Genomic DNA, 16830 nt, shown 5'->3' on the forward strand with positions numbered 1-16830 from the left:
CCACTCAAAGTGAATCAAAACAGTTGTCAAAACCCTGAGCTATGAATATCAATGCCACTATAGAACAATCCCTAAATTTCACAGTCTAAACTAACGGCTGTTTTAACGCACTAAACGCATTAGCAGACAAATAGAGGCAAAAGTAAATGCAAAGTGATTTCTTTTTTGCCTATTCAAAAGCATATCTTTGTTTAGGACAACAATAAAGGCGGGGCAGGGTGAAGCCTTTAACGGCGTTTTGATGAAGGGCGCCGCGCTTATAGCAAAGTAAATGGCGTAATTATGATTTTTTATGACGACGGAAAGATATGATTTCCTACATTTACGGCATACAACTGACTGCGTGGCACTGCTTTTATGAATTATACAATTGTAAGTAGATGTGTGAATGTGTGTGTGCAACTAGCTGTGTATTTTCGTGTGCCTCATTTCCGGCCGCAAACGCCTGTTAAAAGGACTACACTCAATACGCACGCACACACTGTTAAACTGAGTGCTCAAAAGCTTTTGTCTTTTACTATAGCATTAAATCTTTGAATGCGCGGCTGTAGATTGATGTATGTGTTGCTCGGCTACTTCATTGTGTGCATGCGACACTATCTTGGCACTTTTGTCTCGTCACAAATGCAGGCAGCAGCAGCAGCAATTGCTTGCCTTTCACTCTTTTTACAACTTCAACTCCTTTTGTTGGCACTATTAAATAGGCATGTCATAAACTAAGTTTTCTGTTTGTCGACTCGCATTTGTATGTGTGTGTATGACTGTGAGTGTGAGCTATTCTTTGCCGCTATAAAACGTTTAAAATAATTAAAATGTTTCGTGCCACATTTAACTCATTGCAAGCGCGAAAAAAGCAAGCGTGTGAGTGTATGAATGCTTCGTCATGCTCCGCCAATTGTGTGCAAGGCAACGCAGCAGCGTGTCCTTTTTTCACGCAGCCCTGTAGTATCCTTGCTTTTGTCGAGCTGCCAAACCACAACAAAGGCACTGTGATTTGCTGTCCGCTCTCTTATCCTTGCTGCATATACGCATTTTGTGTGCTTTTGCGTTGTGGTTGCACTTACTACTTTGGCTGCTGTTTTGTGTTGGCAGGAGCGAATTCTTTTTTGCATTTTTTTATTTATCACAGGTCGTGCGACTATTTTACGTACAACACAATTTTTTTTTGTTTTTTTATGTTTTTATTCCTTTATTCCTTTTTTCAATGTGCTCCTGCACTTATAACTACTAATTTGCTTTACTCTTTCGCTTTGTATTCACAAATGCTGCGGTTTGTGCCCCCTACCAGCATGCGACAGCGTTGTTAAGTGTGCTGAGTTCGCAGTCAACTGTGCGTACCGCCTTTAAAAATTCTTTATTTCATGCGTGGTAGAGGAATTAATCGATTTATTTTTATTTTTTTAACACATATCCTTTAAAAAAAAAAATATACAAAAAAAAACTACGCGTCTCTTTCCAATAACAATTGCGGCACTCAAGCGTTTAAATACTTGCTGCAAGCACTTTTAGATCACATATGCCACAATTGTCTGCTACCTTTATGCCATTTTTTTCACCTCTACAAGCAGCCACTTGAACACTCTATTTACCTTAGCACTTTATTTACTTTGTGATTTCGCAGTGATTTTGCTGTGATTTTTTTCCTTCCATTTCTATTTCATTGTTTATCTCCTTTATTTGCTTTTTATTAATTCTATTTTATTTATTGTTTTCTTTTCACTACTGTGAAATTCTCAAGTGTTTATTTTTTGGCAATTGCGTCGCAGTATACTCATTATTATATTTAAAAGCAACGTTCCTCCACACTACAATAGCATATAACCCATATGAAGTATGTAATACTAAAAGGATTCCCCTCTTTTTCTCAGCTACTGCACACAAATTCTTCTGCCATCCTTTTGTTACTTGCTGTACTGAACGCATTGTTCAATGTTTGAATGTAACCCGCAGCGGTAAAGACCAGCAGCTGCTCTTTCCTCTATTATGTATAGCTACTATATCCAGTATGCGTATAACTTCTAGCCAGTATCCTTGCTGGCTGCTGCCATGTTGTGCGTGACAATTTGTTGAGCGGTAATTGCCTCAAGTGTTGTCTCAAATTGTCCCAAATGGTTTTGTCTATTTCAGTTTTGAAATGACAATTTTATTCATAGACAGCGCCATGAAGGGCTAGGGCTTCCTTTGGTATGAAAAGTTCCGGTGTTTTGGCTTTATTTAATTATAAAGAGAGGTGCATTTCAACCACCTGAATAAATATAATTATGATGCGTTTTTAATTATATTAGTGCTGTTTCAGACCCTATAGATCAATCATTATCATAAACTCGAAGCCTGTCAATCTAACTCAGAAGTACGTTAATGTAAACCAATTAGAGATATTTTATAGAAGAGACCAAAGAGGCTTAAAAAGCCAATGGGGGACTTACTTACAAATCTAAAACCTCATCAATTTTCAGAACAGATTTAATGCGGTTTAACCAGATTACAGGAAATTTAGTTTCAGAACAACCATGGAGATGAGTCAAATTAGATCTTGGATTCAATATAACCTTCTTGGTAAAACTACAAAGATCTACTTAATTGGTAAACTGGTCTAAATAAATTGGTTATTACTGATTTTTTCGGATATAAATATTTTTGATATACTCTTATACTCTTGACTTAAAATATTTCTAACAAATTTTGTCGAATTTTCTACGAAAAAAATTAATATTTCCATAGAAACAATCGGTGTTCCATAAGTTCATAAATTTGTTGTTTTTTTTTTATTTCTTTTGGACAAAAATTATAGTCTTTTTATCAAGTAAACTTAGTCATAAGTAATCTATACTTAAATAAATAACAATATTTAAAGCATATTTTTCAACAATTTATTTTTAGAATGTGTAAACAAACTTCCTGTCTTGTAGACATAAAAGGTTCAAATATTGTATGCACCACTCAAAGAACCAACAACAGTCCCTCATTTCTTTACTCCCCATAATTGGTCTACCCAAAATATCTACATCTAGATCGTGATAATGCACATAGAAACCACAAAGCGGCAGCAGACCTATCCACACAAGCGTATCTTCTATCAACACTTCAATAGCTCATGCAGCAGCAGTAGGCCTGCACTAAAGCCAAGCCAGGATCTACAAATACAACAGGAATTAATAGTGGAAGACTGGGGCGACAGCGAAAAAAAAGCATATAATCTGAGAATTTCAGATCAAAAGAAAATGTGTGCACGCATTATCACACACACATACACACTCAAGTTCATTTTTGCTGTGCTCCAGCAGCTGTCGCAATCTTTTCATAGTTGTAGTACACACACAGCTTTTGCTTTTTACCTTTTCACTTTTCTTCGACTAATTTGTTGTACATAAAGGATTAGTAGGTGGATAAAAGTGTATAAAAGGCAGGAAGTAGTAAGCATAAAGACAGGCGTCGATGTTCACAGGCAGATAGTGCTGGCAGGACAATGCGACGAGCTGCTGCAATCAAAGGAGACTTTACGTGGCTGAGGCTTTTGCTTGTTTAGGCTCCCTTTGGGCACTGCCTCAAATGACTCAGCATGTGGTTGGATAAGTTTTAAATACTAAAATACTAAATACTGTGACAAAGTGGTGTGATTTTTGCTAATGCTTACGGCATGAAAGGCGTTAAATGCTGGAGAAAGTTATGGGTGGAGTTCGGAGTGGCTTTCATGTGGTTTTGGGGTAAGGCTGGATTTTTGTGAAACTTTTTGGCTATTAGCTATACGCGTTTAAGAGGTTTTATGCTACAGGTAACTATTTTCACAAATGTTTATGAAGTTTCTTATCAATTTTTAAAGCTTTTATTAGGATTGAATGTTATGGTTCGGAAGAAATCTACAACTGACTACAAACGGCCCAAAAAGACAATTTTGGCAATTACCGCTCAACAAATTTTTGGTATAGAATGTTAAAAAATGTATAAGAAATTAAAGATCGAATTTAAATATCTGATTTTTTGAGTGAAGATGTTAAAATATAGTTTTAACCAAAATCATGAAGTTATGGAACACCGATTATTTCGATTTCACAAGTGTCCTTAAAACCAATATATAGTGAAAGTATGTTAAATATTAGCATTAGAAACCCAAAATTACGATTTTTCGATAACTGATTATTATCGATAATAGTGTTTATTACTAGGCTCGTAAACTGCCAAAAATTGGTGTTTTTGAAATAAAATGGTAAAAAATATATTAGAGATTGTAGGCTTTTAAGCTTTTTTAATCAAGGTAGGTAAGAAGGAAGGTAAAATAAAATAGTAAAAATATATGAACTTTTGGAACACCAATAAATTCGATTCTACAAGCGACTTAATAATAAATTAAGTGACAAATTAGAATTAGAAGTTCAATTATGACATTTTTAAAGATCGGTTTTTGAAATTACCCGAAATTTCTTCAAAATATCTCCAATTTCACAATTTTCTTATTTTTTTCTATTATATCAAATTCAACTAGATCAATATCATATTTTGTTTGTCAATTAATTACAGCTTTATAATTTTACTTTATTTATTTATTATTTAACAGTTAAACAAAACTGTAATTATTTTCTGCCTTTAAGCTACAAAACCTTTAAACATTTAACTGACGCTACACTTTATTATGCTAAATAAGCCAACTGTAGCATTAGCATTTTTGTTGCTATCACTCAACTAGTTGTTTTTGTTGCAAGTTATGTTATTGTTGTTGTTGTTGGCGTTACCTTGATGTGCCCTTCAACTTTCTTGTTTAACTGCATTTGCTTATTTGCATATGCCGTCATACACAAACGTAAAATGCAACTGAGGATATATACTCATATATGTATATAAGGACTGTATATATAAACAAAAGTTCACATCACCTAAAGAGTGTGCGACTGCTTTTAGTATAGCACTACCTTAGCGCAAAACTGTAAGTTTAGCTTGCATGCATTACATTTACCTGCATACATATGCATTTTTATTTGCATACCACTAGGCGTCATGGCAGTTAGCATTGTATTTGTATTTAGCTAGTTATGTGCAAATGTAATTATGTAGTTACAGAGATGTAGTGCAGTGCAGATTTGTTGTTATTGTTGTTGAGTGAAAAGTGCGAAGTCACAGTCGGTAGCTTACTTTTCACTTACCCAGACACGCATACACATACAAATACAGTTGAGTTCCATATGCGTTAACATGCGAAATTTTCAAGTATTTACATTTTTTTTCAACTTTTCAATTGTAAATGCGCATTAAATTAAAATGTGCATGTATGCAAATGCGTAGTGCTGCATTACGGTTAGGAAAGAAAGCAGTGCAAATCTTATACGCACGCACAGGTATGCATGAATTAGCATTTAATCATGCACTTAGCGGTGCATTCGTGTATATGCAGCTGTACTCACGTGAGGGTATAAAGTAAAAAATCTGCATTTATTTGAATTTTGCTTAAAAATATATAAAAATGTTTTCATGTAAAGCAATAAAACTGGGAACTTATCGTATTTTTGCGACTAGTTAAATTTTAAAACAATAAAATAAAACAGATTAATTTTTGGTTATACCTGAATTTACTAAAATATTAAAGTAATTTTTTTTGTGAAATACAATTTTTTCCATACATTTTTTGTAATTTTTATAGGCAGAATGAAAAGAGCTTAAATCAGTACCTCAGGGAAGGCAAAGTTTTCAGCAGGTGGAGTCTTGACAACTTATACGATTAGCTATATTTGGGAAGCTATGTTGAAAAACTAGAATCTTTAATAAATGCAATGAATTGTTGCATGATGGTTAGTGAAAACTCGCTTGAGATTATAATGAGCTCAAGAATGGCTTGAAAGATAAATAAGATCACTTGCAGTCAGCTATACTTTCAAACTTTGACTTAACATGGTAGCAAGTCAAGTGAATATTGTAGATGATTTTTGAAATTCAGACTCAAAGAAGAATATTTTTTATAATTCTGAGATTATGGAGCCGCTACTCACTTGTTTACTTATTACTTATATTTATTTCGCTCAACAGTTTTGTTAAGTTTAATGAAGGGTCAGTCCTAAGTGTCAAATGATTTGAAACTGATGATATAAATAAGAAAATAGCAATCAGCTCCTGAAACTTAACAACTTATTCATGAAAAACAAAAACAAAAATGTATAACAGCTGATCGATTATCAAGTAGCCGGCAGTGCAAAAGGCAAACACTGGTTGCTCAATTAAAATTTTAATAGACCAATTAATTTGGCTGTGCGAAAAGGCTATTAATGAGATTTTTGCTATTGATTATTTAAAATGCTTAGCATGGCGCTTTATAGTTGAATTGTCAAATAATCACAGTGAACTGAAAATGTGGTAATTTTTTCTCTCAAAATTTGAAATTTATGTAATATGGACATTTGATTCCTTTTTAATAAAAAATATACATGGGCATTTTCCGCCAGAAGGTCTACCACAGACAAAATATTAAACATTATTAGAATTACAAAGTTTTTGCATGTTTTCATAGGAACATATCTAAATTTATTGATATTAAATTAATTTTAAATTAATTCATAACCAATTACGAGATATACCAAAGCCAAGTCGAATAGGAACTACTTTTCTCATTTCGATTTTTCTACTGCAATTGTTTTTTTCGTCAAAATTGTTAAAGAAACATATCATGTATAATTTTTTGCTTTGTGTAAAGCCTTTATAAGGGTACAAAGATCCAAATAAAATGCATAAAAAAGCATGCGATTGCAAATAACTGTAAGTTTTTGCTCTCTTATTATCCTATATTTTAATGTCCCGTACGACATCAAAAAACAACACTTGTTCCCACTGCATCGCAAATATAAGCAGCAAGCTCGCCAAATTTTGGGTATAAACAGTAAATTTGTATACAATTAAAATAAAACAAGTAAGGAAGGGCTAAGTTCGGGTGTAACCGAACATTTTATACTCTCGCAATTTATTTATTTAACTTTATTTATATTATATAATACACAATTTGAGCCACATATTCGTCATATATATTGTATAAAGTCCATTGAAAGTTGGAAACCATAATATTAGGTTAGAAGCACCGAGGTTCTCGTGTTCGATATATGGGGCGTTAAAAACCTATGGTCCGATTTCGGCGATTTTTAGAATGGGGCTGCCACACTATTAACATAGTATTTGTGCAAAGTTCTGCACCGATATCTTCGCTAGTACTTACTTTATATATTGTAAAGTAAACGATTCAGATTGTCTTCAAAGTTCTGGTATATAGGAAGTAGGCGTGGTTGTGAAGCGATTTGGCCTATTTTCACAACATATCATTGGGATGTAAGGAAACTATTACAAACCAAGTTTCATTGAAATCGGTCGAGTAGTTCCTGAGATATGGTTTTTGACCCATAAGTGGGCGACGCCACGCCCATTTTCCATTTTGTAAAAAAATCTGAGTGCAGCTTTCATCTGCCATTTCTTATGTGAAATTTAGTGTTTGTGACGTTTTTCGTTAATGAGTTAACCCACTTTTAGTAATTTTCAACCTAACTTTTGTATGGGAGGTGGGCGTGGTTATTATCCGATTTCTTTCATTTTTGGAATGTATTAGAAAGTGGCTAAAAAAACGACTGCAGAAAGTTTGGTTAATATAGCTCTATTGGTTTGCGAGATATGTACATAAAACTTAGTAGGGGGGCGGGGCCACGCCCACCTCCAAAAAAAAATTACATCCAATTATGCCCCTTCATAGTGCGATCCTTCATTTTATGCTTAGTTATGGCGCTTTATGTGTTTTCGGTTTTCGCCATTTTGTGGGCGTGGCAGTGGTCCGATTTCGCTCATTTTCGAAAACAACCTTCCTATGGTGCCAAGAAATAAGTGTGCCAAGTTTCATCAAGATATCTTAATTTTTACTCAAGTTACAGCTTGCACAGACGGACGGACAGACAGACATTCGGATTTGAACTCCACTCTTCACCCTGATCACTTTGGTATATATAACCCTATATCTAACTCGTTTAGTTTTGGGTGTTACAAACAACCGTTATGTGAACAAAATTATAATACTCTCTTTAGCAACATTTGTTGCGAGAGTATAAAAACCCTTGTTCAAAAATCAGAAGATTTGTGATTTTGGTAACTGCTTAAAATTGGTGCCGTGCGACATCGTAGGTGTGGAATTTAAAAAATGAAAATTATTTTTTGTCTTATAAAATTGACTTAAGTATGTAAATAGATACATTTACATTAATTATTTACATATGAGCAAAAACCGCACTTTCAATTCCACTGAAATAGCTATTCAAATAGATTTTGGCGAAAATTATAGGCTTACAAATCAAAATAAGAGTGCTTATTTTAACAAGGTTGTCAGGAGATAATCGTTTGCTTTTAAAAGTGGCAAGTTAACGCATGGTATATTATTTTCTTGATAAATCTCTTAACTAAAATTAAGAAATCCTTTAGTTGCTTTTCTAAAAAAAAATCGAATAGATTTTATACACATAATCATATTTTGGTCCCCTTAATATGTATTTTAGGTAATTATTTCAGTTATTTCAAATAATAATTTCCACCATAAATATTTTATTTCAAATATTTTCTCCCAAAAACACTAGTGTACCCATTAGTTTTCAAAATTTTGTGCACCGAAAAAAAAATATTCTACAATTCATCCTTCATTTCACTACAATTTATTATTGACTTTCTCCTATGTGATTTTGCCTACAATAGCCGCAGTATATTATTGCAGCTACACTTTCTAGATTATTTACACTAACTTTCTTGTTACAGACTTTCCTGCATTTCCGCACAACACACCGGACATGCAGTAATATCCTACAAAGTATTTGCACGAATAAATATACAAGTAGTAAGTACAACTGCACAACAGCACCACCTATGAGTCCAAAATATACTTACATATGTATGCATATGTCTATGTAATGCCATGTGTGCTGACGACATTCATTGTTGTCGGCCAAAATGTTGGAAAAATATATGCGCAATTTTATTTCAACGACAAATGAATATGAATTCGATTGTGATTGTTGGGCTGACAATGGACACTGCGGCACACATACGAGTATACATATAGAAGTGGTATACCATACTGTGTTGGTGAACTCGAAACTTTGGCTTTTAACTGCAAATGTGTACTTGCGTATGTGTTAGTGTCTGTACAAAAGCAATCGCATTAACACTAACAAATATACATTGCATGCAAATATAGTACTTTTGAGCACATATGCATATACAGACAAACAAATATATATGTATGTGTGTGTGTTCAGCGTACGTGCGCCTGTACTTATGCCATCACTTGAAAGTGAAATGAAGCTGAAAATGATTTTCCATTCGAAATGCATTTGAAAGCGCACTCTACTTGCCATGCACTCAACCATACAAGCACGCTGCCGACCCACACTCACACTAGTGCAACCATATTTACTACAGCATATACCTATGCTGCTCATCTATGTAGGAGTATGTATGCCGAAAAAAAATCCAAATACGTGCAAGCGTTATTTTCCGCTTGTGTTGTTGTTGCTGCTCTCTTTTACCTCAATCTCTGGGTGGGCGGAAATTTCAGAGGAAAAATGTTGCTAGCAGCAGAAGTAACCCCTTGACAAGCTTTTACTCACACTAATAATGCAACTAATGTGTGTACACTTGTGTGCATGCACGCCATTTGGCTTTTGTAGTCTACAACAGGCGTCCGACTTATTGAGTTTTACACACTTTGTTGTTGTTGGTGTTGCGGGTGCATAAGTTGCACCATGTAGCAAGAGCAAAAATCGTATGTTGCATGCATGCCAAATTTCGACCAAAGCAGATTTCAATTGCAGTAACACAAAGGCGCTTACCGCTTGAGTATTGCCAAGCGTCCGCGAGAGTGAGTGAGCATTTGTGTTCATGTATATGTGTGTGCATTGCTTGCAAAAAGCATTCGTTATTTGCATGCACAACACTTGCGGGAAATTGTGGTATACTTTATTGTAGGCGATTGCAAACATTTATTAGTTTGGGTTTGTGAATGCAACAAGCTGCGCTGGGATTTGGTGATAAGTTTTATATTGCACAGTTTTCTTATTAACATATCCGCTTTTTATTGATATTTCGAAAAAATCTTTAAAATAAGAATAAGAATTTCTCTTTATATTCCTATTACTATTACGTTGTGCTAAAAAAATAAAATTACCCCAAAGTTCCAATTCTGTTTAACGGCAGAACTACATATTTTATTTTATATTATATAATATTATATTATATAATATTATATTATAAAACATTATTTAATTTTATTTTATTTTATTTTATTTTATTTTATTTTATTTTATTTTATTTTATTTTATTTTATTTTATTTATTTGATTTGATTTGATTTGATTTTATTTTATTTATTTTATTTTATTTTATTTATTTGATTTCATTTTATTTTATTTTATTTTATTTTATTTTATTTTATTTTATTTATATTATTTTATTGTATTGTATTTTATTTTATTTTATTTTATTTTATTTTATTTTTTATTTTTTAATAATTTTTTTTTATTTTATTTTATTTTATTTTATTTTATTTTATTTTATTTTATTTTATTTTATTTTATTTTATTTTATTTTATTTTATTTTATTTTATTTTATTTTATTTTATTTTATTTTATTTTATTTTATTTATTTGATTTGATTTGATTTGATTTTATTTTATTTATTTTATTTTATTTTATTTATTTGATTTCATTTTATTTTATTTTATTTTATTTTATTTTATTTTATTTTATTTTATTTTATTTTATTTTATTTTATTTTATTTTATTTTATTTTATTTTATTTTATTTTATTTTATTTTATTTTATTTTATTTTATTTTATTTTATTTCATTTCGTTTTATTTTATTTTATTTATTTGATTTAAAATTATTTTATTTTATTTATTATATATTCAATTTGTATATGCTCAACTACTCACCCGATACAAATGAAATTTCCGACAGCATAATCCATTTCACAGCAAAATATAAATTGATTTTCAAATATCTACCAACGCGATGATGTAATTTGATAGTGACATCGCGCGCGTGATCCATTACGGTGTCTGGCATATAAGAGAATTGCACCGGTTCGCCAGAGAAGTGACGTCCACCAATACTAAAGAAGACTTTAGCGCGCACGAATACCTTTCATTGTGTATAAATAATGGAATGGAATTAGTTTTTTTATTTTAGTGCGATAGAAGTGATAAAATTTAGATAATTTAGTACTAAGAAAATCTTTAATTTTGTTTAAATTTAAAATTTTAAGTTAAATTATGCTTAGTAGCTTCGCTTACCTGCACATCCTTGGTGAACATATTATTTGTATGCAATATTATTGCACTAAAATTTCGCACTGTATCGAATTCGAAAACGATTTCAACTGGTTTGCCATTCAAATCGGGTGTATCATTGCGCCAGCCAATCCATTCGTAGCCTGGAATTAGAAAAAAATAAGAAAAGCATTAAATATTAATATTTTTCAAAATAAAGATAACTAAAAGTTTTGGAAAATTTATTTTTTACTAGTCTACCTGATTTTAGAAACGTTAAGATTAATAGAGAAGAAGCTTTCGGCCAAATTTCTATTTGGGAGCTTTCATTACGCTTTTCATAAAAATAAAAGCTCATGCAAGCTTAAGAGAACATCTTTAAATGATATGAAATATATATATATTCTTTATAGAGATGATGTTTTCGTGAAGCTTTCATTAAGCTTTTATGAAAAATCATGCAAGCTTAAGAGAACATCTTTAAATGATTTTAAACATATATTTTGTACATTTCAACAATTTTCGATATACTTTAGGTTTCAAAAATACGAATTCATAAAATTTCAGCAATTAAAGTTCTATAAATTTTCATTAACTGCCTCAAATCGCTCCCGGCAAATTCCTCAAATTTGGAGCTAAAAATATTATTTAATACTCGACTTGCCTTCCAAACAAAGGATTTTGTGCATGAAATCTGCCAGCCGCCAAGAATTATTACACAAGAAAGCTGTTATTGCTTTTGTGTTTTTTTGTTTCTTGGTGTTGTAATAAAACAAGAAAGGAGGTTAAATATTTTTACATCAAACGGCACAAGGTATTGTACCAACCACCCGCTGGCGGCAATGACTTTCAATGAAATCATAAATTCCAGCACATGTTAAATATTATGGCTAAAATACCATTGCACCACCACCCCCCCACAACCGACAAGCGCTGTCAGTTGGCTCACCTGTGTTACGCACCGTTGCTTACTCGCTCATTAGACGCGACGTAAAATTCAAAACAAAAACAAATATGCATAGGTAAAAGCAAAGTAGCACGACAGTAGGGGCCTGAACAGCTGAAAATAATTTGCCTTCCACCAAAGTGCACGGCAGCAGCAACGGGGGAATCTTAAATAACTGGAGCAAACAAAGGGGCTATGGCAACAAACTGTCAAACGAGAATAAATGAAGTTTTTGTTAGCCAAAAGCCAGTGGGTTGGGGTACGTACGAAAATAGCTAGCACACGCCTGCTACTAAACGACGAGTGCGTCACGACATTTAAACCTTTCTTGCTTGCTTGTTTACACACACAAGGGTGTAACGAGCTTTATTTAACTAGGCGGAGGCAACAACTTAAATTTCGGACGACAAAAGTGTGTGTAGTGGCAGTGAGGACACCAGGTATTTTGCTGTTAGTGCTTGCCTTAAGAGTCAACAGAGTAGAGAAAGCAGTGAAGATTCGTGCTACGAACAAAGCAAGAGTGCGGAATACTGAAATATTTTGGGGGTTGAGAGCAATGATTTTCGAAAAATGTGGTAGCATAACAAATAAGTAATAAAAACGTTGCATACTTTTACGCGCCAAGGCATAATAATAACGAGCGTACCGAGTTACATGCGCTGCAGAGGAAATTTGACTATTGTGATGGATTTGTGTGCATGGAAAAGCTCGGTACTCGCCACTGAGCGCATAAAAATTATAGTAGGACTGCTGCTATATAGAAAATCCTTCACAAGCGAGCTCCCCCAAAAAATATAAATAAATAAATAAACTATTCGTCCGCTTGCATGAAACAATAATAACTTTCGAACCGCTGAACAAGTTGGCGCGTAAGGAAATATTTTTTTATGTAATCCCCCCAAAAATCAAGCGCACACCAACAAATCTATAAATACAAACAGACAGTCACACAAGTGAAGTCGCAAAGTCAGAAGAAAAGAAATAAAATTTTTCGGGGTACCACATTGGGGAAATACCGCGTATTTGCTAATAAAAAGGGGAGCAAAGAAAAAATACAAAAACAAAAACAAACAATTCGTGACGGGGTGGACGTCACTGTATATAAGCAACAGTAAAAATAGTCGCATTCAAATTATTGATAAACGCGTCTTGGCGCGCCAAATAAAGCTAAAAAAAATCGTAAAGAAAACAATAATAATAATAACAACGAATCGGCGTCTCTCATTGAAAATCAATAGTGGAGAATTCAATATTCAGCCATAGAATGCATGCCATGCGGCTTCCTACAGCCATACTTTTGCTTAAGCGTCTTTTGTTCGATTCATACGAATGGACGGACGGTCTTTGCTTGCGGCATGCGGCAGGCAGTTGTGGCACATGGCAGAATTGGCATTTAGCTTTCCGGTGGCTGTGGCAGCACAGCCATCTCTCACTGATTGTGGTCGCATAAAATGGACAAATTATGCGAACATGCAGTCGCCTTCAGCGCCCCTCTCTCTTTAGTTCAATGTGTATTGGCGCAAGAATGCTTGTTCGCCAAAAATTCTTAACTTCATTGTGTTCATTGAAGCCAACACTGCACTGTACGGCATACCAGTTGTGGGTTCGCAGTTACTGTGCTATTGAGCTTAAAGCGTTAAGCGTTTGGATTTAATTTTTTTGCTGGAAATTGAGCAGTTGTGGAACTTTTGGTTTGTTTGTTATTTAATTGTGTATGAAGTTATAATCTGCAGAATGATGCCACTTCTTGAGGTATGCTAACTATTTTACTAATTGGATTGTAAAATATCCTATGTTTTCCTTTCCTTAAGAAAGTAACGACTGTAGAACTGGGCTATTTAACCACGCTTTGGCAAAACATATTCTAGGTTTCTAGTACACCAAGCCTTATGAGGTTATTTTAGGCCTACCAACTTATGATACCGAAGTGCTGCCCCCTCTAACGGATTCTAAGCCATTTTGAAGTATGAGACCCTTCTGATATACAGTTATATTCAGGTTTTGTAAAGTTCTCGGTACCGATGAACTATGCTTTTAGTCACATTTGAATTTGGGGTTAATACAAATATATGTTATTACAACTAGGCGGTTACCAGAGGCCTAAAAGAGGAAAGCCTTCAGTATTTTCCATAGTCTCGGACGGAAATCCTGAACTGTGGTCATTCAGTTGAGAACTGGATCTTCCTATTTAGTATTTTGATGACATAGCCTAGTATTATAAGCATTGCTACAACTCTAAATTCTTATTACGTATAACTATTCTCTACTCGGTCACAGGTCTTACATAGCTCGAAACCTAAACTATTATATAGGTCCTATATTAGATACTATGACAGCAAGACAAGTTGACCTGATACCTGGTTATTGTTATTATAGCGGTAGAAAACATTCCGCAAATAACTTTAAGGATTGCTGTCGAGTTTTCTATACTTGGACGTATTATAAGACGGGTTCGTTCCGATTGCGTGGACCCAACTCTCGTTGTCGAATTGGACGGTTGATAATGGGAGGCATTGAACAAAAATAATGATTCCGTTCTTCCCTTGTAGTCCCTTCCATCTAACTAATTCGACGTATGTGTGGATACTTATGTACGTAGAATCAGTGAACCATCTGATCAAAGAGCTCTTGTTTTTCTCTGATCTGAACTCTTGTACTGTAACACTAGACTACTGGAGGTAGGTAAGATGTTCGACCTCAACTAAATATTAATAATTTTTGGGGTTGGTGTTATTGACGTAGCCAAAATAAACGACGCTGTCTGCAGCTTCTCTCAAAATACCAAAAAATCAACCATTCCATCTTTCGAGTTGAATTTTCGCAAACTTTAAACAACTTTATTTGCATTAAAGTTAGCAACGGAAACACGGAAGTTTATTTAAGCTTTTACTCACTTACACTCTCTCACCACGCTCAGCCAGTCAGCGCGGCAAATCGCCTTTGCAATCAAATGAGCAGAGTTTATGAGTTCGCTCTTGGCACTACGTAGCCACTACGTACCTTAAAACATTTTGGTCTACCAGCCGTCGTCTCAATTTGTACAGACAGCTGTAAGTTAGTATTATTGTCTGTCTGCTGGTGTTCCTTAGTGATTTTATGTGTCTGTATGTATCTGTGTGCGACTGTCTACACTTTAAACTAGCAGTCCTTGTCTCACATCTCTGCCCATATTATTGGCAATAAGTAGTAGAGTTCTGTGCAAGCCAACGACCACGAAGCGACAACGCATACTACAAATACTTTTGCAAATGTATGTATGTATGTGTATGTGTGCAAAATGGCTGCCCCCAACTGCTGCAGGATCCTGCAGTAATGAGAAACTTTTCTACTTAAAATGTAAAGTTTTCAATAATTTCGATTATTGGCGACTGGCCAAGGGTATTTTATTTATTTGCATGCGGAAGCAAACATATCAATATAAATATATAGAAATGGGTGTTTTCTATGTAAATAAATATATGCTTGCATTGGTATGTGCGCGAAGTTTATTTCCGCATAGTTTGGTTATTTCTGCTGCTTTTTATGTGATTTCGGCGACGATTGTGTTCAGGAGAGTTTGTCTGCGAGCAAACGACATGTAAACAAGCTACCAATAATGACAGTAGTATACTATATTTGTTGTTGTGGAGTGAAGGAAAGCACGCATTGGCGGAAGAGTCGACTATTGGTGGCGCAAGCCAAGTTGCAGGCGTAGTAGTTGTGGCAGTATGGAGAAAGTGGTAGTTTATTTTATGCTTATATAGATAGAGAATGTTGTTGCTGTTATACGCTTGCAATTGAATGCCAGTGTTGCCATAAATTATCGAAATATGCATGCTGAGTATATTTTACAGTACTCTTTATCTGCGCTTTATTGTCTCCTTACTACTGAAGACTGCTTGCAAATTATACCTTCGCACAAATATTGTTCTAAATATGCTTAAATACATATATATTGCTGTTTGTATATATAAATTCCGCTTGACACGTACTAAAAAACTTATTTATTTTGTTCATTGATGAGGAAATTATTTATTTGTTTGGTGAAAGTTTTTAATTTAGTCAACAATTCACTGGCATCTCTCAGTGCTCGCGCCTACTCCGTAATGTCGAAGGCATAATATATAGCACTAACTCTCCTGCATTGTTCTGCTGGGCCATACGTTTTGTTGTAATGCATTCGAAATATTCTTTGGCAAAACAAATGGCAGTCAGTGGCGGGTTAAATGTCGCAATATATATATACATACATACATCATATCCGGCGCAATGCCATTACAGCGCAAGCGATTGAGCGATAGTGTATGAGCAATTTTGACTTTGCTACCAAGCGAATTCACATACATACACACATCTACACAACAGTGAGTTTGTCAAAGGACAGGCAGAGGAATTGCAAATGGACACGAAAAAGTTCCATTAAACTTATGCTAAACTTTTGTAATTATTTGATACTAATCAGTTTTAATGAAGTATGTATGCATGTATATATACGCTTTTCATAACTGTTAAACTGTCTGCGCTCCCTAAAACCATTTGCATTTAACTGCTTTTTGGCTACAATGAATATGCTTTCAATTTTCTGCAACCTTCAGAATTTCTTAGGCAAACAAATACTTACTCAAATACACATATATATA

At 34.0% G+C, this 16830-nt stretch overlaps 1 protein-coding gene across 1 annotated transcript in view; it reads right to left on the reverse strand.

Annotated features, from left to right (window-relative positions):
- The window catches only part of LOC105208478 (uncharacterized), a 105880-nt gene that overhangs the window by 8323 nt on the left and 80727 nt on the right, over window positions 1-16830 (reverse strand). Inside the window, exons 7-8 of the mRNA XM_011178348.3 lie at window positions 11290-11429; window positions 10930-11137 (exon numbers count right to left, since the gene is read on the reverse strand). Of these exons, the coding sequence (XP_011176650.2) occupies window positions 10930-11137; window positions 11290-11429 (348 nt within the window). The remainder of the gene's footprint in view (window positions 1-10929; window positions 11138-11289; window positions 11430-16830) is intronic.

This window comes from Zeugodacus cucurbitae, chromosome 3 (genome assembly GCF_028554725.1).
Source record: "Zeugodacus cucurbitae isolate PBARC_wt_2022May chromosome 3, idZeuCucr1.2, whole genome shotgun sequence".
Lineage (NCBI taxonomy): Eukaryota > Metazoa > Arthropoda > Insecta > Diptera > Tephritidae > Zeugodacus > Zeugodacus cucurbitae.